Source organism: Dendrobates tinctorius, unplaced genomic scaffold (genome assembly GCF_039654945.1).
Source record: "Dendrobates tinctorius isolate UK_male_01 unplaced genomic scaffold, ASM3965494v1 ptg000208l, whole genome shotgun sequence".
In the NCBI taxonomy this organism is placed as follows: domain Eukaryota; kingdom Metazoa; phylum Chordata; class Amphibia; order Anura; family Dendrobatidae; genus Dendrobates; species Dendrobates tinctorius.
The window spans coordinates 6,563,991-6,587,637 of record NW_027361875.1 but is presented as its reverse complement, the minus strand read 5'-3'; the positions used below and the strand labels follow the sequence as shown (position 1 = coordinate 6,587,637).

Genomic DNA, 23,647 nt, shown 5'->3' with positions numbered 1-23,647 from the left:
GGCTTGAACGATGAGAAGCCAATAGAGGCCTCGGGAACTTCCATGATGGAGAAGAGCAGAAACGGAAACAGGTAGTCCCAGTCTTGACCGTCCTTCTCAATTATCTTCTTGAGCATGATTTACAAGGTTTCCAGTGCTCTACTAGGTCATCGGTCTGTGGATGGTACACTGAAGTTCGCAGTTGGGCAATCTGGAGGACCCTACAGAGTTCTTTCATTACCTTGCTCATGTAGGAGGTTGCCTGGTCTGTCAGAATCTCCTTCCGCAGGCCCATCCTAACAAAAATATGGACAAGTTCCCAGCCGATACTCTTAGCTGAAGAGTTCCTTAGGGGTACTGCTTCAGGGTACTGGGTCGCATAGTCCATAACCACTAGGATATATTGGTGCCCTTGTGCAGACTTAACTAGGTCCATGGCATTGCTCAAACGGGCTCTCTATTAGCGTTAATGGGACAAGAGGACTTTGGAAGTGCACAGAGAGATCAGTTATCTGGTAGGTGGGACAGGACCTACAATAATTCAGGATCTCTCAGTAACATCCTGGCCAATAGAACCTCTGCAGTATTCTTTCCTGCATTTTCTCCACCCCCTGATGTCCCCTCAAAACATGCAAATGGGCCATGTCTAGAACCAATGCTGCTCCATTGTTTCACCTCCCCTCAGAGTAGTCATTCTAAACAGCAATTTGCTATTGACCGCAAAGTGTGGGTAGCTGGTGTCAGCCCCCGGCTCTTGAGCAACCCCATCAATCACAGACACATTTTTAAAGGCCCCTTTAAGGGTAACATCCCTCATTTGAGCAGTCCCAAAATTTTCCCCAGAAACCCCAAGCTCAGGATCCTCTGCCTCACTGGTCACTCGTTTGTCCTCATTACCAGCCAGGACACCTCCGATGGGGATTTTTCAGGGTGGTGCTGGCTACTGTCTAAGCCACTGGGCAACCCTCCTTTCCTCCCAAGCTCCAGAACAGGCTGAAGTCCCTTCCGATTATCTTGGGGTGTAGTAATTCTCTGACTACCCTGACCTCATGGAACTCCGCACCGCGGCTAGTTTTAATTAACACTCTGGCAACCGAGTAGTCTTTGGCATCCCTGTGGATACAGCATATGCCCACGTTTCCCTGGATTCAACTGGTGGGGAAGCGTGGCCCTTATCGGGGTCACCAACCTCCCGGAGTCTAAGAGTCCTGATACCAGTACTGCATTTATGGTCACGGGGTATGACTGCGGCTCCTCTCTGGGCTGACAGTCCACACTACAGGCTGGGTAGGCATAATATGAGGAGTGTCTGCCTAGGCTACAATCTATCAGCTCTGCAGACATAGGACAATGGGCCGCTATGTGTCCAGGACTGTGACACTGCCAAGTAGATCAGGTCTTTACCAGGAGCCTTTGGTAGCCCCTCAGCAGCTCCTTGGGACCTTGGCCTCCCCCAGTGGTGGCTCTATTACCCCTCTTTTGGGGCTCGGGCTCCCTCTGGGTATCCCAGTATGGAGATGTACCACCCCCTGACTTCCTCAGGGACCCCTCGACCACCTAGTACTTTTCTACAAGGCCCACCAGGTCACTCGCATTCTGGGGGTCTCCTTGGGCAACTCATGTCTGCACCGGCCTGGGGAGAGTGAATAATCTGTCCATGATGACCCACTCGACCATCTGGGCTGGAGTGGAGGACTACGGCTGCAACTATTTCTGTACCAAATGCAACAAGTCAAACATTTGTGAGCGGGGAGGTTTGTCACCACAATACACCCAGTGATGAACCCTTTGGGGTCTGACAGACATAGTGACCTCTGAGCGTGCCAATATCTCCATTTTCAACTTGACATATTCATGGGCATCCTGCAAGGCCAAGTTAAAATAGGCTTTCTGAGGTTCACCTGTCAGATAGGGGGCCAGCACTTCCGCCCACTGCTTCGGGGGCAGTCTCTCTCTCCGCTACCCCCTCACAAACAGTCAGGAATGCCTCCATATCATCACCCGGGGTCATTTTCTGCATGGCTCGTCTTACCGCTTTCCGGACGTAGTAGTCATCACCTTGATATGGGGGAGGGGCGGTTTCTGTGCTTCAAACATCTTCCATCAGAAGTTCCACCTGCCTTTGCTGTTGTTGCAGCTGTTGTATTAGGAGTTTATTAGACTCCTGCTGTACCTGGTGCTGTTGCTGCTGGTTCAGGACCAGGAGCTTGAGTAGCTCCTCCATTTTGTCCCTCTCCATAGCTGCCTTAACCCAGGACATATGATTTGCCCACCGCTGCTACATTTGTTCCTGGAACGTTTGCCTGCATCCGAAGCACCACTTGTGGAAGGTCAGCTCACTTTAGCTGCTCCATGAGGTAAACACAGGCACATGTGTGGTTAAATTCTCTGGGTGGTTTATTGTATCATAAACCAAAAACTCCAAATGGTAACAGAAAAAAACAGCCTTTCTGGCTCAAAAGGAAATAAACAGTTCATACACAGTCCTGCCCAGTACTTCTGGGACAACACATATGGCAGCTCTCACAGGAGCTTCTGTATGGAGACTTCCTTGCCTCCACACAACACAGACAGAGGAAAAAGAAAGAAAAAGAAAAACTGGCTGGACATTTATTTCCCCAGCCACACCCTTGAGGTAAAGATATAGTGAGTAGGTGTCTCGTCCATCTCTTTACCTACTCGCACTTTTATGTACATCGGATTCTTGAAGCTGGATTTAACTTTTTTGGCTATCAATTGATCTTCCTGCTGCACTGCTGGATTTTCCTTGCTCTGGACTCCACTACGGGTGAATGGGTGAGCTGACATAATCCCCTTTCTTATGTTTATTATATATATATATATATATGTGTGTGTGTATGTATGTATGTATATATATTTATATCTATATATAGAAAACTGAATGTACATATGTGTGTATCACCATCCAATCACGAAGCATCTTTCATTTTGCCAGAGCTGTTCAAAAGAAGCTGAGCTGTGATTGGTTGTCATGAGCAACAGTTTTCCTTGCAACCAATCACTAAGCATCTCTCATTTCACGAGAGCTGGTTAAAAGAAGCTGAGCTGTGATTGGTTGCTATGAGCAAGTTTTCCCACTTGACAACACCTCAGCAGACACTGACTGGGTGGGAGAAATCTGGCATCCCTGGGAACATAAGCTCCCAGTCATTGTCTGCCCCACAGAAAGGAGCACAGAGCACATTGGCTTTGACCCTAGGCCTCTCTTAAAGGGATCCCCGGTATGGAAGTTAAAACCGTTCCACTCAGCTCTGTGGTTCTGACCCCAGGGTCTCTTAAAGGCATCATTGGTATGGAAGTTAGGACAAATCCAATCTGCGCTTTGGTACTGACCCCAGGCCTTTCTTAAAGGGATCTCCAGTATGGAAGTCAGGGCAAATCCATCCAGCGCTTTGGTTCTGACCTCAGACCTCTCTTAAAGGGATCCCCGGTATGGAAGTCAGAGCCATTGCCTTCAAATGCTCTGGTATTGACCCAGGCTCTCTTAAAGGGATCTCCTGTATGCAAATCAGGGCAAATCCACTCAGCGCTCTGGTTCTGATCCCAGGCTCTCTTAAAGGGATCCCTGGTATGGAAGTCAGGGCAAATCCACTCTGCGCTCAGATTCTGACCCCAGGCCTCTCTTAAAGGGATCTCCGGTATGGAAGTCAGGGCAATTGCCTGCAAATGCTCTGGTACTGACCCCAGGCTCTCTTAAAGGGATCTCCTGTATGCAAGTCAGGGCAAATCCACTCAGCGCTCTGGTTCTGATCCCAGGCTCTCTTAAAGGGATCCCTGGTATGGAAGTCAGGGCAAATCCACTCTGCGCTTTGGTACTGACCCCAGGCCTCTCTTAAAGGGATCTCCGGTATGGAAGTTAGGGTAAATCCCTCAGCGCTCTGATTCTCACCCCAGGCCTCTCTTAAAGGGATCCCTGGTATGGAAGTTAGGACCGTTCCACTTAGCGCTCTGGTTCTGACATGGAAAAAGGTTGTCCAGCTCCACGATGTAGTGAAAACAAATTTATTTTATACTCTTCAATCGATACAGGGTAGAGGTTAAAATGCCAGCATAGAAGATATAGATGCTTGCGTTCTCAATGCATTTCTGGTGCCTTAGTTACTATGCCCGAGCAGCGCTGGGCTCTTCAGCTAGTATATATATATATATATATATATATTGCTTCAGCACTGCTATGTATAGCATAAATGACTGTCTCCTATGAACAACGGCCACAAGTTGGCGTTCACAGGAGTATCGTAATGACAGGCACAGGAGTCTTCTGTAGTCATAACAACCCATCGGCACCCAGCGATCACATGACTGGGCACCGATGGGAGGGAAGAATGACTCACTTCCAGCTGGAGTGGTGTTACATCCCACTGTCAGTGAATGATAGAATTTAAGTGGTTAACAGCCGTGGGAGGTGCATCGCTCAACCCACGGCTATTAGGCCGGGGTCACACTGGTGAGGAATACGGATGAGTGAGAGGCGCTAAAAGCACGCATTACACACAGACAAATTATTCTCTATGGGTTTGCTCCCAACAGCCGTATATTTCTCGGGCATATTCTACGGTCCGTGCCAATCACAGCATGCTGCGATTGTCAGCGTACTACGCCCGTAGTACGCCAATGCAAGTCTATGGGTGCGCAAAAAATACGGATTACACACGGAGCACACATGTGACTTGCGAGAAATACGCACCCGGTGTCTTTTAGAAAAGCCGGCAATTCAGTGCGCTATACAGTAAACTCACACTGACAGGTTTAATAAAGAAACGAAAGAATAGATATATACACATAGAATACATACACATATATATATATATACAGTATATATATATATATTTTCACATGTCATAGTGACAAACATATATATATATTTATATTTCACAGAGTTCTTCATAGCAGAATAGCCGCTAATTAAATTGCCGGCTTCTATCAAATCCTTCCCCAACCCGACATGAAATGACACATGGTTTACATTCAGTCAAGCATTTCATTTCATGTTTTTTTTTTATGTCTCTGACTAATAATTAGATGATGGCTTGTGTGCAAAATTTGGGAGTTGTAGTTGTTATTTTAAGGGGTTAATTAGTTGTTAAAAAATGCGTGGGCTTCCCATTTCCCTGTAGCGGTGGCGAGTGGGTTAATCTAACAAAGGGTTAATGTCACCATTCGATTGTAAGGTGACATTAACCCTTTGTTAGATTAACCCATTCGCCACCACTACAGGGCAATGGGAAGCCCACGCATTTTTTAACAACTAATTAACCCCTTAAAATAACAACTACAACTCCCAAATTATGCACACAAACCATCATCTAATTAATAGTCAGGGACATATAAAAAAACATGAAATGAAATGCTTTACTGAGTGTAAACCATGTGTCATTTCATGTCGGGTTGGGGAATGATTTGATAGAAGCCGGCAATTTAATTAGCGGCTATTCTGCTATGAAGAACTCTGTGAAGTATAAATATATATATATATATATATATATATATATATGTTTGTCACAATGACATGTATGTATGTATGTATATATATATATATATATATATGCATTCTATGTGTCTATATCTATTCTTTGGTTTCTGCTAGAAACCCTGTTATAGTGCTCCATTATATATCCATTTTGTAAGGCGGCGAGAAAATCTCGCCATACGGATTGCATACGGAAGCCATACGGATTGCATACGGATGCCATACGGATTACATATGGATGCAGACATGCGCAAAATACGCGACCACACCTTGCTTACGGATGACATACGGAGCACTATTTAGGGGTCATTCATCCGTATTACGCCTGTAAACTACGGACCGTATTTTGCGTTGTTTAGTGTGACCCCAGCCTTAGAGGCACTTGACGACTGCTTATATCAGCCATCAAGTGCTAGGAAAGATGTGGACTTGGCGTAGGAGCTCACATCAATGTCAGGGACACTTCTTTTGACGTACATGTACGTCAAAGGTGTGAAGTGTTTGAAGATTGAAAAGACACAATTGCTGAGATGATTTGGAACAGAGAGATGCCAGCATGTTACTTACTCAGCGTGATGTTATGCTCCAGTAGCTTAGAACCGTGACGGCTTTCCACTTCATTTACGATTCTTTGCAATGTCTCTGCATACTGCACGCAGTCAAAATGTAGTGTAACATCATCCGCTAGACGCAAGGCCAATTCACCCCACAGCCGCGCTACAGCTTGATGATAGTAGAAACCTTTGTCCATAAGACGAGAAACCAAGTCCACAGTTTCATAAACCGAATGATACATGGGGTATGAAGATAAGGAATACTTCTAAAGGAAAAAATAAAAAAATATATTTCCTGCATTTCATAGAACTAGAGCATGTAGCAAACTTATTATTATTGTTCTTATTCATTTCTGCTTGTTTTACGCCAAATAATCTAATGAGTGAATTATTTGGATTATTACAGTAGCATAGATAAGTAAAGGCAATTTGTCACCAGGTTTTTTTTTTCACTTAATCTCAGAGCAGCATAATGAAGAGAAAGAGGCTCTGATGTCAGTGATGTGTCATTTACTAGGCTGGTTGCTGCAGTGTAGATAAGGCTAGTTTCACACTAGCGTATTTTACATGCAGTGCACAGTGCCGCTAAGCCCCGCCCCCTGCCCGCCCCATCTGGTCATCTCCTCCTACTATCGCACAGGGCCGCATGCGATCTGCGCACCCTATCTTTAGCATAGGGTGCGCAGACCGTGCGCTGGCCGTGCGCTAGTAGGATTTTTGCGTGCGCTGCACACTTTTGAGGGTGTGCGCCGTACGCACCATGTTGCATTTTGGCGCGCTCGGCGCACCTTCAAAAGTGCGCAGCGCACACAAAAATCCTACTAGCACACGGTCTGCGCACCCTATGCTAAAGATAGGGTGCGCAGATCGCATGCGGCCGTGTGCGATAGTAGGAGGAGATGACCGGATGGGGCGGGCAGAGGGCGGGCAGGGGGTGTGGCTTAGCGGCGACGTGCGTTGCATGTAAAATACGCTAGTGTGAAACTAGCCTAAAATCAGTGTTTTATCAGCAGTAGATTATCTCACTAGAGGGTTAGTACACCTGCTGCCATGTAGTCATTCATATTTATGAGCTCTATATAACCCCGCCTCCACCACTGATTGGCAGTGTTCTGCCTATGCACAGTGTACAGAGAAATCTGCCAATCAATGGTGTGGGCGGGCTTATACAGGGCTCAGCATTTAGAGACTGATAGATTTGAATTGAAGAAAACTATGATTTTATCAAAACTACAGCAAGCAGCCCAGTATGTGAGACATTACTGGAATTAGAGTCCCTGCCTCCACATTTTTCTGGTCTCAGATAGAAGAGTAAAATCTTGTGACAGATTCCCTGTATTATATGTTTGCGTTATGTCATGACTGTATACAAGAGACATGCGCTTTCCTTAAATGACATCCACTTTGCTTGGACAGTTAAATAAAGGAGATCTTCTTTACAAACAAAAATGTAGCAATGTGGGAACATGGCCCTAAAGAGGTTATGAAGAGTTTTCATCCTAAAACATTTTCTGCAGCCTTTTTATTTGGTAATGCTTTGTTGGAATCCTGATTGAATCCACTTTCTTTTTTTTCCATCAGGTGTTTTTCAAAACCTAAATTAGGGAAAAAAAAGCCTCTAAAAAAAATCTTTCATTCATTTTATTGTTAATTCTTTTACTGCTCATATGTAGTGTTTCAAGAGTGTTTTAGGCGAGTTTTCAGGCCTTTTTTGTATTTTCTTTGAGGATTGCACCATCTGACTTTGGGGTGAATGTGCTGGGATGTTCACACCTGGGAAGATTGACAACCGTCTTGAATATTTTCCACTTGTGAATAATCGTTTTCACTCTAAACAACTTCTTTTCTAGATCATTGCTGATGTCTTTCCATCTTTTCATTGTGTTAATAGGAGCCTTGCTGCTCCAGACCAGCAAAGTACAAAATCTTCTGCTTTTATAGAAGTGGTGACGCTTGTTGATTATCAATTAACTAAGAGCATTTGAATAGTAGCACCTGCTTTTTCCCCTCTTAATTTTTTTGGGGAAGCAGTAAGGGTGTACTTAATTTTTCACACACTGCTTATACATTTTGACCCTGGGTTTGGTAAATATTGACACTGTGTAATTTGTGATGTGGTGTCATCTGTGATTGTATTTTAAAACTTTTTATGACTACATTTTTTCTTTTTATTATGTTTTGATTTAGAAATGATTGAAATTATTGAAAAAAGGAATAAACTTAAAAGAGCATCAGGTTCCAAAAAATGCCTTTTTCAAAGATAAGAAAGTTAAATGTTATTTATTTTTCTATTTGTATTTTTGCCTTGACTTTGCGTGACATATAGCTTTACCTTTCATGTCTTGGTACAGTACCTGGTCAAACGTATATCGCATATTTGTTGCAGTTACACCAAGAGTTTGCAGGAATGGTGTGTAGTCACTTCCTGATCCCAAAGCTCCTACACTGTAAAACCACCAAAAAAGTTAAACAATCTGTAAGAATTTATAGGTGAAATGACTATTTGGGTAGTAGGGTATTGAGAGAGGGCTCAGGTCTGAGAGCAGAATAATGTAGGGACAGGGAGCCTGATTCCAAGGATATGTTACTTGCTCAGCAGCTTGCTGTAGATTCAATACAAACAGTGTTTAATCAGCAGGATATTATCAATAGAGGACTAGGAGTCACATGCCAGGCAGTCAGCTAATCTGCGTTATCCTGACAGCTTTCTGGCAATGTATAATGTACCCTGTGCTTTGGGCGGGGTTATTCAGAGCCCAGCATTCTGATGAGACCTGCTAGATCTGCAGCAGAGTAAACTGGGATTTTATAAAAACTGCACCACCAGCTCAGTAAGTGACATATCTCTGGAATCAGGTTCTCTGCACCTATTTCATGCTATTCTCTGATTCTATTGCAAAAACCTGCTGAAGAATTCCCTTTAATGTCCTGTGGGTCACCTTCAGTCCACCTACCATTGTACATCCATGCAATCATTTGTAATGAATGACTATAAGAAGCATGCAAAAAAAACTTTTAATGATCTTTTTTTTGTTTTTGTTTTTTTTTTTCTGATGTACTTAGCAAAAATGACTATCATGAGGCTTACCGTGGGACGTTTGGATCATATGGTGATGGCTGATTCTTTAACCATGTGTCATACACAGTCTTGCGTCCTGCTCGTATCTCACACGGATTAGGGTTTTCTACCTAAGTAGTCAAATGTAATTCTCCGCATTAATATTGCTTTTTTGGCCATTTTAGGCAACATGTCCAGGGCTAGAAAAGGCCTGTCCAATATAACCCCCAAATATGCCTTCTAGACCCTACCTGAAATACTCATATAGTCATATAAAACACAAAACTATGCTATATAAAGTTTCTGATAAAATACTGACCACTGTTCCTTTACCTCCTACAGTCGGTATCACAATACAATCTACAATTATACAGGCAGGGACTACCAGACAATGTAAGTAACATAAAATTCTAATACAATGAGGCATAAAGTCAAAACAGCAAAATGTTTGTGCAAGAGGAAGAAGTCATTGTCTGAGTCTACTTAGTTGTGATGAGCGAACGTGAGCGGACAAGGTGTTATCTGAGCATGCTCTGGTGCTAACCGAGTGTCTTCGGCGTTGCTCGTATATTATGTTCGAGTCCCGGTGGTTGTATGTCTCGCGGCAGGTCGTACTTTAATCTGTAGGGAAACTGTGGAGTGATAGTTCAGTTCCATTTCAGCACCAAGACCGGGAAAGTGAAGTATTACATAGTGTTCACATAAATCAATGGGCTGTCTGTGTAATGCTGGACAAGGAGAGGTCTTCTAGAACAAGACATGCCCTATACAACGCTCTCTGCTGTAGCTATGGCCTGTTTCACATTTCAGTTATTTGACGTCAGTCAAAATCCGCCAGGTTGTGAAAAAACGGATCCGTCACCGTTGTGACACAAATGGATGCCACCGGATCTGTTTTTTGAGAGAGAGAGAATTTTTTTTCTTTGCATGGCTGTTCCGGAACGCTACTCAGGGGTTAAAATCCCTGCCACAGCGAATCTGCCGAGCATACGCAATGCGGACCGTCGCTCGGAAAAAACGTTGCAGAGTCCGTCTCATCCGCCTGGGAGACGCTAAAATTTTGACGGATCCGTCAAAAAACGTGTGGGACGGACGACCGTCAGTCAACAATTGGCGGATTTTGACTGATGTCAAAAAACGGAAGTTTGAAACAGGCCTTAGAGATGAAAATCCTGGGAAAGCCGACTTAAGTGTTGTCACTTTTGAGCTAAATTAACATGACACTATTTTCGGTTACAGTGCTATCCATGAAAAAAAGCTGACAGCATTCAGACCAATGTTATTCAGTGGGGCTGTACAGATGACTAATTCTTTTTTCAAGAATGTCCACATGAAAAAACTCACAGTATGCAGTAGTCTTTTGCATATATCAGAGTAGACTCATTAATTCAAGTCTGTGGGTACACAACGAAAATCGGATCATCCGTGTAGCATCTAATTTTTACTGATACATTGCAATTCTTCAATATAGGAAAGTGCTTTTAATCTTGTAAATTATAATACCTGCTGATGTATAAAAAAGGATGTCACATGGATAGTATAAGGATGGCAGTACAAATGACAAACCATCCTTTTCTTTTAGATAACTGGATGATTTTTGTTTTACGTTCATGTGAAAAAAAATACTGAAGCAAGTTCAGAGAAGAGCTACCAGGATTGTGAGCGGACTGTAAACTATGTCCTACAATGAATGGTTAAAGGATCTGGAAATGTTCAGCTTGCAAAAAAGAAGGCTAAAAGGAGACTTAATAACTGTCTACAAATATCTGAAGGGCTGTCACAGTGTAGAGAGGGATCACCATTATTCTCATTTGCACATGATACAGATTAGATATTAGATAATTTTTGACAGTGAGGGTGATCAACAAGTAGAGCAGGCTGCCACGAGAGTTGGTGAGTTCTTCTTCAATGGAAGTCTTCAAACAGAGGCTGGACAGACATGTCTGAGATGGTTTAATGAATCCTGCATTGAGCAGGGGGTTGGACATAATGACCCTGGAGATCCCTTTCAACTCTTTCTATGATCTTAGCCAAAGGGCAGAGTCACACTGCCGTAGTTCTCATGTGAGAATCGCATCGCGCTGCACGGACTGGCCGGCACCTCTCCTGACCTGAGCAAGACAGCGTGATGGATTATTATGCAGCTGTCAAACTCAGGTCAGGAGAGCCGACAGCCAGTGTGAGTTTTAGAATGCGATTCTTGCACGAGAAATACGGCAGCGTGTCTCTGCTCTTACAGTCAGGATTGCACCATTATTTCACACTGCTGATAGATGCTTTACCTGTAAATGTTTAATAAAGGCAACAACTCTTTTCCAGAATATAGAATGTTTTGCCTGCCCCTATGATAACTTTTTAAATAAATATAAGATCTTGCATTCCTTGGTAGAGTTTTTTTCAGGGATCCCCCATGGTTAATCTTTTTGCTGGAAATCACTGCTGCAGCAGGTTCCATCTAGATTTTTTTTTCATAACATCCCTTTTTGTCTAGGGGACTGAAAGGCCACAATGCGAAACATACATGGTGGTCTAAGGCAATTAAAGGAGTTCTCCAAATCCGTATTATGGTGCTTGTAGATGTGTTGCGGCCATGCTGTACCCCTCTGCATGAGTTTCAAATTGAGGGATACTCTATGAAATACCCTATCACAGTCTCCTGAGGATACATTACTTATAGGGATGTGTAATCATGTATAGCCTCCTGCAGAGTGCGGAACATTTATGACACCAGACAGCGCATGCTACAAATTTTCTCTATGCACCAGTGTGTTTTTATATGATCGAATGCATGGTTCTCTTGAGATGCATCACTACTGTATTCGGAATCCTAAAGTGTGCACTAAACATCAGAAAAGTAACTCAAGATTCATACTGCACCTACAATCCTTCTGCTCTATATCAAGGTTTGTGATTCTCCACAAATCCAGACAATTTACTAGAATCACACCATGCCTTCTTATTTCGTGTTCGACATCACACCATTAGGAAGGTCTTTGGCACTGGAAGAATTATCTGTCTGGAAGCTACACATGAGTCATGCTTCTTTTATAGCTCTCTGATGATTATAAAATGACAATATTTGTCTTTCCAGATGACTCCAGATATTGATGTTTGAAATGTCACGGATAAATATGTCACAATCCACTTATCCTTTTAAATGTTGCTGTCAAAGGATAGTGGATTGTAAATTCTACTGCTCGTAAAACCAAGGTATGTCCTGGGAGAAATTATAGGGTGTTTGCTTGTCATTTCAGGCCATTTTCATTCTAAAGGGGGTCTTTATTATTCCCACTGTAGTGCAGCATTAAATGTCTTTAATATCCAAAGAAACTCACAAATACAAAGCACACGGTATCCTCCGGATCGCAGCTGGGGCTTCAAGACAGTCCATATCCGAGACCAGTTGCTGTGGGTGACTGCACCACCGTGACATGCTGAGGGGTGCCAGGCGTTTTGCTTCCCTTGTCTCCGTGTTACTTCACACAAGCCGGATGTTGCAGAGCCACCTGTTCTGCTGCTTGCAAACCAACACTGACACACCTAACCCTTTGCTGCAGGGTTTTAATAGGGAATCTGTGGCCATGAGCCACTTGTAAGATCCGGCTGAGGGGAGCGAACAGTCACTACCACCCTGTAATCTGCCTAGGGCAAATAACTTACTCAAGACTAAACTTACTTATATTTTGCTGTGACTGCAATGCACTCCAGCAGGTTCAATATGCTTCCATGTGCATCCTGGGGGATACATACTGTCCCTCGCATATGATCCCCATCACTGCCTCACAACACACAGCGTCCATTAACTGAGGGTTATAAAACGCTCTAGGATTCTAAAAATACACTGTTCAAAGAAATTAAGGGAACACACACATTTCAGAATAACCCCAAGTCGAGTAAACTTCAGTGATATCAATCTGTCCAGTTGAAAAACGCAAGTGATTGTGAATTAATGGCACCAGCTTTGGTGGAAATGAAAGTGACAACAAGTGTTCTTGAGAGGCAACAATTTGACCAGGGGTGGACATATCATTGGTGCAACCGCACAGGGGCTCAAGAGGCAAGGGAGACACTACCACTTCCAAAGCAGGTTGAGTTGTGCATTATGATGAACGATTGGACTTCAAAGGGCCCATATCCTGCTCTTGCACAGGGGCCCTCTTTTTACTGTGTCTGCTACTGAGTAAGACAACCCTCAATAAGGGAAAGGTTTTGAAGGTGGTGACCATAAACAAGAACTTTCTCTATATCTTTCCTGACTTATTCTTCTCTAGTTTTGCTAGGGTCTTTGTCATGAAGCACTACCTGCAACCCTCCTTTAGGATGGCATATTCGTATGCCCCATCACAAGAAGCTTTTCTGTGTCTTCCTTCAGTGTCAATAGCATGGAGTAGATACCAGGACACCAAGAGATGCACATGTAGAAGGGAGGACCGGGTCCGGAACTGCTGGGTCTGCACCTCCTGTTGCTGGAGAGAATGCAATTGCAGCCGGAGCGAGCCGGTAACCTTGGTGAAGGGGGCGTGGCCAGGTACAGGAGGCAAAAAGGTGCTAAATAGAGAGGTTCTTTCCGCCAGAACGCTGAGCCAGTGTGGATCTCAGCCACAGTGAGGGGTACGTTAGACCGCAGCGTGCAGAGACGGGGCAGCTGCATGAAAGACTTAGGCTATGTGCCTATGTTGCAGAAATGCTGCGGAATTGTCCACAGCCTTTCCGCAACTCCCTGCTGTGGGTAAAACGCATGCGGAATTCGCATGCGTTTTCGCACAAAACACAAGCGTTTTGCAAGCGTTTTTAGCTTGCAGAATGTTAGCGCTTTTCCAAACGATTTGAAGCATCGCTTGGAAAAGTGACTGACAGGTTGGTCACACTTGTCAAGCATAGTGCGGATTTCACCGCTATACGATTCTGCAGCGGGAAAATCCGCAGCATGGGCACAGCAATTGCGGAATCCCATAGGATTGCATGGGAATGCATTTTTAAGTGTTAAGCGTTTCCGCAGTGGCAAAAACGCTGCGGATACGCTTAAAAAAAAACGATGTGAGCACACAGCCTTACAGATATCGTTGGGCAGAGCATTGCAGTGTGGATATCCGGGTGTCGGCTGGCACACAGAGGAGAGCACACCGAGTGGAGCTGTGCAGAGCAGCAATTCAGGTGATGGCGGCTGCACAAAGAGACACGTGCTGAGTTGAAATTTGCGGAGAGCTTCATCCTTTTGCTCCGCAGTTATATAGGCAGCTCGCTGCCACCAGAAGTAGGATCGTGTATAGGGTGGGAACTAGAGTTGAGCGATACCAGCCGATACTTGAAAATATCGGATCGGCCGATCTTAAAAAAAAGTATCGGTATCGCCGATTCCGATACCGGGAACCAATGCAAGTCAATGGGGCCAAAATATCGGAATTAAAAAAAACCCTTTCTTTCCTTGTAGGTTAATTCTACATGAAGAAAAACAACTAAGAATAATGTAGAATGTATTGTGGGAGGTGGAGGAGACATTAAAGCCATAGAGGTTTAGCCCAATCAAATGGAATAGCAGGAATTAAACTTTTTTTTTTAAAGATGTTAGGAGTTACAAAGATATTGACTATGTTAGCCTCATTTATATTTTGCCAGACATGTATGTCTTCTTCTTCTACTTCCTTTTTTTACATTCTTCTTCTTCTTCTTCTACTTCCTTTTTTTACATTCTTCTTCTTCTTCTACTACTTCCTTTTTTTACATTCTTCTTCTTATTCCTTTTTTTACATTCTTCTTCTTCTTCTTCTACTTCCTTTTTTTACATTCTTCTTCTTCTTCTTCTTCTTCTTCTTCTTCTTCTTCCTTTTCTTACATTCTTCATATTCTTCTTATTCAACAATTATTATTCTACATATTCAGCTTCTTCATCTTCTTCCTATTCTTCTTCATCATATTCTTGTTTGTGTCAGGCATTCCTGTAGTTGTTATCTAGAAAAGTTAGAAGTTTACACCTTCCGTTCTGCCTGTCACAAAAGATTTACAACAGGATTTGTCCGCGTTCAGTTTGGCCTGCAGAAGCAGGCCTTTTCCAGGGGCACCACGAGGAGGAACGGACTCACCCCCATACACTGCTTAGTCTTCTTCTGCTTATAAATAAGATAATATCATTTGCTCAGAGTATTAGTCTTATGCTTAATGTTCTTCTGCTTTGTTTTTTTTATGCTTCTTTGTCTTCTCTCTCTTGTTGTTCTGCATCTTGGTGGTTGTCTTCCTGTTCTTTGTCCTCTTGAACCAGCTGACGGTACTGGCACCCGGAGGGGCAGCAGAAGGAACAAGAGCCAATGGCACTACCGAGGACCAGCTGACGGTGCTGGAACCCGGTTACTAAGCAGGAGGTACCTGTGCTACAAAGCACTACCAAGGACCAGCAGACGTTGCCGGAACTCGGATACCGAGATGGAGGCACCTAGGCCAAAGGCTCTGACGAGAACCAGCTGACGGTGCTGGAACCCGGAGGGGTAGCATAAGCTGCAAGAGCAAATGGAAATAGCGAGGACCAGCTGACAGTGCTGGCACCCGGAGGGGCAGCAGAAGGAATAAGAGCCAATGGCACAACCGAGGACCAGCTGACGGTGCTGGAACCCGGTTACTAAGCAGGAGGTACCTGTGCTACAAAGCACTACCAAGGACCAGCAGACGTTGCCGGAACTCGGATACCGAGATGGAGGCACCTAGGCCAAAGGCTCTGACGAGAACCAGCTGACGGTGCTGGAACCCGGAGGGGTAGCATAAGCTGCAAGAGCAAATGGAAATAGCGAGGACCAGCTGACAGTGCTGGCACCCGGAGGGGCAGCAGAAGGAATAAGAGCCAATGGCACAACCGAGGACCAGCTGACGGTGCTGGAACCCGGTTACTAAGCAGGAGGTACCTGTGCTACAAAGCACTACCAAGGACCAGCAGACGTTGCTGGAACTCGGATACCGAGATGGAGGCACCTAGGCCAAAGGCTCTGATGAGAACCAGCTGACGGTGCTGGAACCCGGAGGGGTATCAGAAGTTACCCCTGAAAAGCAAAGTTGGCATGCCGCAAGCTGGCCGCAGTTACCGAATCACACAGTCCTACAGGGGGTGCTTGTCCTACTGGCACTATGGAACAAACCTTTCTTACCAGAACCCGCAGTCCACATAGGAAGCACCTAAACTGCTGGCACCCTAGCCTCGGCTAACCCAACCGCAACACGACATGGCAACTTGGGGTGGCAAACTGACATTGACACTTCCCGGAAACAGCAGGCAGGGCTGGAACCAAGCTGGGCAGGAGGGAGTACCCGTGCCAAAGTCAGTTATGAGCAGCAACTGGCGATGTTGGAGCCCAGGACAAGCACTTAGCAGGCTGAGGCCTGATGTGCTGTCAATTGGGAGGCAGCAGGACAGATTGCCATCAAAACAGCAGGGGAACAGCTGACGTTACTGAACCCCACAAACACAGGAGCTAGTGTTTTACTCTGTGAAGACGGCACTTCCGAGCAACAACTGGCTGTGTTGAAGCCCAGGGACAAGCACGGAGCAGGCTTAGGCTGCATTGAAGAAATTTTAAGATCGGTTGTAGACTACTAATTTGAACCAAGCTCCACTTAGGCCTGTGGATTCACTGATTTTCGTATTTCCCCTGTCCTCCAACCCCGCCAGTTACAGCTCCGAAGTGGCGTCTGCACAATCCACACTTGTTCCTGTGTTACAGGTGTTCAGTCCGGTCAGTTAATCCCCTGATGTGTGTCCGGCAATGTCGCCTGCTCTGTCCACATTCCGATAATGGGAATGTGGACAGAGCAGGCGACATTGCCGGACACACATCAGGGGATTAACTGATCGGACTGAACACCTGTAACACAGGAACAAGTGTGGATTGTGCAGACGCCACTTCGGAGCTGTAACTGGCAGGGTTGGAGGACAGGGGAAATACGAGAGACAGTGGAGCCACAGGCCTAATTGGAGCACGGTTAAAAATCAGTAGTGGTACGACTGTGTAGGCAGCAGGAGACTTTGCCATCCACACAGCAGGGGATCAGCTGACATTACTGAACCCCACTGAGACACGGGAGCAAGTATCTCTTTCCGTGTGGACGGCACTTCCGAACTACAACTGGCTGTGTTGAAGCCCAGGAAATAGGAGGGTGTAGGCAGAGGCCTACTGAATTTTGAATGAGGTGACAGCAGGAGAGACTGCCATCCACACAGCAGGGGATCAGCTGACGTTACTGAACCCCACTGAGACACGGGAGCAAGTATCTCTTTCCGTGTGGACGGCACTTCCGAACTACAACTGGCTGTGTTGAAGCCCAGGAAATAGGAGGGTGTAGGCAGAGGCCTACTGTATTTTGAATGAGTTTACAGCAGGAGAGACTGCCATCCACACAGCAGGGGATCAGCTGACGTTACTGAACCCCACTGAGACACGGGAGCAAGTGTCTCTTTCCGTGTGGACGGCACTTCCGAACTACAACTGGCTGTGTTGAAGCCCAGGAAATAGGAGGGTGTAGGCAGAGGCCTACTGTATTTTGAATGAGTTTACAGCAGGAGAGACTGCCATCCACACAGCAGGGGATCAGCTGACGTTACTGAACCCCACTGAGACACGGGAGCAAGTGTCTCTTTCCGTGTGGACGGCACTTCCGAACTACAACTGGCTGTGTTGAAGCCCAGGAAATAGGAGGGTGTAGGCAGAGGCCTACTGTATTTTGAATGAGTTTACAGCAGGAGAGACTGCCATCCACACAGCAGGGGATCAGCTGACGTTACTGAACCCCACTGAGACACGGGAGCAAGTATCTCTTTCCGTGTGGACGGCACTTCCGAACTACAACTGGCTGTGTTGAAGCCCAGGAAATAGGAGGGTGTAGGCAGAGGCCTACTGAATTTTGAATGAGGTGACAGCAGGAGAGACTGCCATCCACACAGCAGGGGATCAGCTGACGTTACTGAACCCCACTGAGACACGGGAGCAAGTATCTCTTTCCGTGTGGACGGCACTTCCGAACTACAACTGGCTGTGTTGAAGCCCAGGAAATAGGAGGGTGTAGGCAGAGGCCTACTGTATTTTGAATGAGTTTACAGCAGGAGAGACTGCCATCCACACAGCAGGGGATCAGCTGACGTTACTGAACCCCACTGAGACACGGGAGCAAGTATCTCTTTCCGTGTGGACGGCACTTCCGAACTACAACTGGCTGTGTTGAAGCCCAGGAAATAGGAGGGTGTAGGCAGAGGCCTACTGTATTTTGAATGAGTTTACAGCAGGAGAGACTGCCATCCACACAGCAGGGGATCAGCTGACGTTACTGAACCCCACTGAGACACGGGAGCAAGTATCTCTTTCCGTGTGGACGGCACTTCCGAACTACAACTGGCTGTGTTGAAGCCCAGGAAATAGGAGGGTGTAGGCAGAGGCCTACTGTATTTTGAATGAGTTTACAGCAGGAGAGACTGCCATCCACACAGCAGGGGATCAGCTGACGTTACTGAACCCCACTGAGACACGGGAGCAAGTGTCTCTTTCCGTGTGGACGGCACTTCCGAACTACAACTGGCTGTGTTGAAGCCCAGGAAATAGGAGGGTGTAGGCAGAGGCCTACTGTATTTTGAATGAGTTTACAGCAGGAGAGACTGCCATCCACACAGCAGGGGATCAGCTGACGTTACTGAACCCCACTGAGACACGGGAGCAAGTATCTCTTTCCGTGTGGACGGCACTTCCGAACTACAACTGGCTGTGTTGAAGCCCAGGAAATAGGAGGGTGTAGGCAGAGGCCTACTGTATTTTGAATGAGTTTACAGCAGGAGAGACTGCCATCCACACAGCAGGGGATCAGCTGACGTTACTGAACCCCACTGAGACACGGGAGCAAGTATCTCTTTCCGTGTGGACGGCACTTCCGAACTACAACTGGCTGTGTTGAAGCCCAGGAAATAGGAGGGTGTAGGCAGAGGCCTACTGTATTTTGAATGAGTTTACAGCAGGAGAGACTGCCATCCACACAGCAGGGGATCAGCTGACGTTACTGAACCCCACTGAGACACGGGAGCAAGTATCTCTTTCCGTGTGGACGGCACTTCCGAACTACAACTGGCTGTGTTGAAGCCCAGGAAATAGGAGGGTGTAGGCAGAGGCCTACTGTATTTTGAATGAGTTTACAGCAGGAGAGACTGCCATCCACACAGCAGGGGATCAGCTGACGTTACTGAACCCCACTGAGACACGGGAGCAAGTATCTCTTTCCGTGTGGACGGCACTTCCGAACTACAACTGGCTGTGTTGAAGCCCAGGAAATAGGAGGGTGTAGGCAGAGGCCTACTGTATTTTGAATGAGTTTACAGCAGGAGAGACTGCCATCCACACAGCAGGGGATCAGCTGACGTTACTGAACCCCACTGAGACACGGGAGCAAGTGTCTCTTTCCGTGTGGACGGCACTTCCGAACTACAACTGGCTGTGTTGAAGCCCAGGAAATAGGAGGGTGTAGGCAGAGGCCTACTGTATTTTGAATGAGTTTACAGCAGGAGAGACTGCCATCCACACAGCAGGGGATCAGCTGACGTTACTGAACCCCACTGAGACACGGGAGCAAGTATCTCTTTCCGTGTGGACGGCACTTCCGAACTACAACTGGCTGTGTTGAAGCCCAGGAAATAGGAGGGTGTAGGCAGAGGCCTACTGTATTTTGAATGAGTTTACAGCAGGAGAGACTGCCATCCACACAGCAGGGGATCAGCTGACGTTACTGAACCCCACTGAGACACGGGAGCAAGTATCTCTTTCCGTGTGGATGGCACTTCCGAACTACAACTGGCTGTGTTGAAGCCCAGGAAATAGGAGGGTGTAGGCAGAGGCCTACTGTCTTTGTAATGCGGAGACAGCAGGAGAGACTGCCATCTCCACAGCAGGGGAACAGCTGGCAGTGCTGAACCCCACTAACACTTGAATGAATGTGTTTGGCTCTGTGGAGACGACACTTCTGAACACCAACTGACGCTGTTGGAGCCCAGGATTAGGCGAGGAGCAGGCTGGGGCCTACTGGATTTTGGCAGGTGAATGCAGCAGGAGACTTGCCATCTCCACAGCAGGGGAACAGCTGGCAGTGCTGAACCCCACTAACACTTGAACGAATGTGTTTGGTTCTGTGGAGACGACACTTCTGAACACCAACTGACGCTGTTGGAGCCCAGGATTAGGCGAGGAGCAGGCTGGGGCCTACTGGATTTTGGCAGGTGAATGCAGCAGGAGACTTGCCATCTCCACAGCAGGGGAACAGCTGGCAGTGCTGAACCCCACTAACACTTGAACGAATGTGTTTGGCTCTGTGGAGACGACACTTCTGAACACCAACTGACGCTGTTGGAGCCCAGGATTAGGCGAGGAGCAGGCTGGGGCCTACTGGATTTTGGCAGGTGAAGGCAGCAGGAGACTTGCCATCTCCACAGCAGGGGAACAGCTGGCAGTGCTGAACCCCACTAACACTTGAACGAATGTGTTTGGCTCTGTGGAGACGACACTTCTGAACACCAACTGACGCTGTTGGAGCCCAGGATTAGGCGAGGAGCAGGCTGGGGCCTACTGGATTTTGGCAGGTGAATGCAGCAGGAGACTTGCCATCTCCACAGCAGGGGAACAGCTGGCAGTGCTGAACCCCACTAACACTTGAACGAATGTGTTTGGCTCTGTGGAGACGACACTTCTGAACACCAACTGACGCTGTTGGAGCCCAGGATTAGGCGAGGAGCAGGCTGGGGCCTACTGGATTTTGGCAGGTGAATGCAGCAGGAGACTTGCCATCTCCACAGCAGGGGAACAGCTGGCAGTGCTGAACCCCACTAACACTTGAACGAATGTGTTTGGCTCTGTGGAGACGACACTTCTGAACACCAACTGACGCTGTTGGAGCCCAGGATTAGGCGAGGAGCAGGCTGGGGCCTACTGGATTTTGGCAGGTGAAGGCAGCAGGAGACTTGCCATCTCCACAGCAGGGGAACAGCTGGCAGTGCTGAACCCCACTAACACTTGAACGAATGTGTTTGGCTCTGTGGAGACGACACTTCTGAACACCAACTGACGCTGTTGGAGCCCAGGATTAGGCGAGGAGCAGGCTGGGGCCTACTGGATTTTGGCAGGTGAATGCAGCAGGAGACTTGCCATCTCCACAGCAGGGGAACAGCTGGCAGTGCTGAACCCCACTAACACTTGAACGAATGTGTTTGGCTCTGTGGAGACGACACTTCTGAACACCAACTGACGCTGTTGGAGCCCAGGATTAGGCGAGGAGCAGGCTGGGGCCTACTGGATTTTGGCAGGTGAATGCAGCAGGAGACTTGCCATCTCCACAGCAGGGGAACAGCTGGCAGTGCTGAACCCCACTAACACTTGAACGAATGTGTTTGGCTCTGTGGAGACGACACTTCTGAACACCAACTGACGCTGTTGGAGCCCAGGATTAGGCGAGGAGCAGGCTGGGGCCTACTGGATTTTGGCAGGTGAAGGCAGCAGGAGACTTGCCATCTCCACAGCAGGGGAACAGCTGGCAGTGCTGAACCCCACTAACACTTGAACGAATGTGTTTGGCTCTGTGGAGACGACACTTCTGAACACCAACTGACGCTGTTGGAGCCCAGGATTAGGTGAGGAGCAGGCTGGGGCCTACTGGATTTTGGCAGGTGAAGGCAGCAGGAGACTTGCCATCTCCACAGCAGGGGAACAGCTGGCAGTGCTGAACCCCACTAACACTTGAACGAATGTGTTTGGCTCTGTGGAGACGACACTTCTGAACACCAACTGACGCTGTTGGAGCCCAGGATTAGGCGAGGAGCAGGCTGGGGCCTACTGGATTTTGGCAGGTGAAGGCAGCAGGAGACTTGCCATCTCCACAGCAGGGGAACAGCTGGCAGTGCTGAACCCCACTAACACTTGAACGAATGTGTTTGGCTCTGTGGAGACGACACTTCTGAACACCAACTGACGCTGTTGGAGCCCAGGATTAGGCGAGGAGCAGGCTGGGGCCTACTGGATTTTGGCAGGTGAAGGCAGCAGGAGACTTGCCATCTCCACAGCAGGGGAACAGCTGGCAGTGCTGAACCCCACTAACACTTGAACGAATGTGTTTGGCTCTGTGGAGACGACACTTCTGAACACCAACTGACGCTGTTGGTGCCCAGGATTACGCATGCCGCATGCAGAGGCCAATGGGCAGCGGTTTTTATGGAGGTTGTGGACTACTACTGATTCTAACCATGCTCCACTTAGGCCTCTGGCTCCACTGTCTCTACTATTTACCCTGGCCTCCAACCCCGCCAGCTACATCTCTGAAGTGGCGTCAGCACAATCTACACTTGTTCCTGTGTTACTGGTGCTCAGTCCCATCAGTTGATCCCCTGATGTTTGTCCGGCAAGTTCGCCAGCTCTGTCCTCATTCCCACTACTGGTTATGGGAATGTGGACAGAGCAGGAGACCTTGCCGGACACACATCAGGGGATAAACTGATGGGACTGAGCCACAGGAACACAGGAACAAGTGTAGATTGTGCTGACGCCACTTCAGAGATGTAGATGGCGGGGTTGGAGGTCAGGGGAAATAGTAGAGACAGTGGAGCCAGAGACCTAAGTTGGGCACGGTTAAAAATCAGTAGTGGTTTGAATGTTGATGGAGCTGGTGACTCTGCCGTCCACACAGCAGGGGATCAGCTGGCATTACTGAACCCCAGTAACACAGGAGCTAGTGTGTTTCTCTGTGCAGACGACACATCTGAGCGACAACTGGCTGTGTTGAAGCACAGGGATTATAGTTCAGGTGGTAGAAAAATGAACACACCAGCAGACCTGGATACAGTTGCCAACCACTAATTTAGTCTGTAAGAGGAATGGCAAAGTCTTTGGAGATCCAGGCCTTGTTCATTTTCAGAAAAGTCAGCCGGTCAACATTATCGGAAGATAGTCGCGTGCGACGGTCTGTTAGTACACCACCTGCGGCACTAAAGACACGTTCCGATAATACACTGGCAGCAGGGCAAGCCAGCACCTCCAATGCATACTGGCTAAGCTCTGGCCATGTATCCAGCTTAGAGACCCAAAACTTGAAGGGGGAAGAGCCATCTGGGAGTACAGCGACAGGGCAAGACATGTAGTCTGACACCATCTGACGGAAGCGTTGCCTCCTGCTGACTCGAGGCGTCGCTGATGGTGTAGACAATTGTGGTGGACACACAAAACTTTGCCACATTTGGGCCATAGTGGTCTTGCCTTGTGCTGCGGCACTGCCTCTGCTCCCTCTTTGTGCAGTTTCCTCCACTGCCTCGACGCACAGAGCTGCTTTGTAAAGCACTTGCAACAATGCTGTCGGGTGGAATGGAAAACATTATGGACTGCACCAGTGACTCTTCGTACTCCCGCATTTTACGCTCCCGGTTCAACGTTGGTATGAGCCTTTGTACGCTGTCCCGGTAGCGAGGATCTAGGAGGGTGTACACCCAATAATCAGCCGAGACGAGAATGTGGGCGATGCGGCGGTCGTTTCTCAGGCACTGCAGCATGAAATCAACCATGTGCTGCAGACTCCCAA

General features: G+C 47.1%; 1 protein-coding gene across 1 annotated transcript in view; it reads right to left on the bottom strand.

The window, feature by feature from the left end:
• Positions 1-23,647, bottom strand: part of LOC141058039 (putative N-acetylated-alpha-linked acidic dipeptidase) — a 262,752-nt gene that overhangs the window by 58,947 nt on the left and 180,158 nt on the right. The window contains exons 12-14 of the mRNA XM_073554180.1: positions 9,113-9,213; positions 8,379-8,469; positions 6,038-6,290 (exon numbers count right to left, since the gene is read on the bottom strand). Of these exons, the coding sequence (XP_073410281.1) occupies positions 6,038-6,290; positions 8,379-8,469; positions 9,113-9,213 (445 nt within the window). The remainder of the gene's footprint in view (positions 1-6,037; positions 6,291-8,378; positions 8,470-9,112; positions 9,214-23,647) is intronic.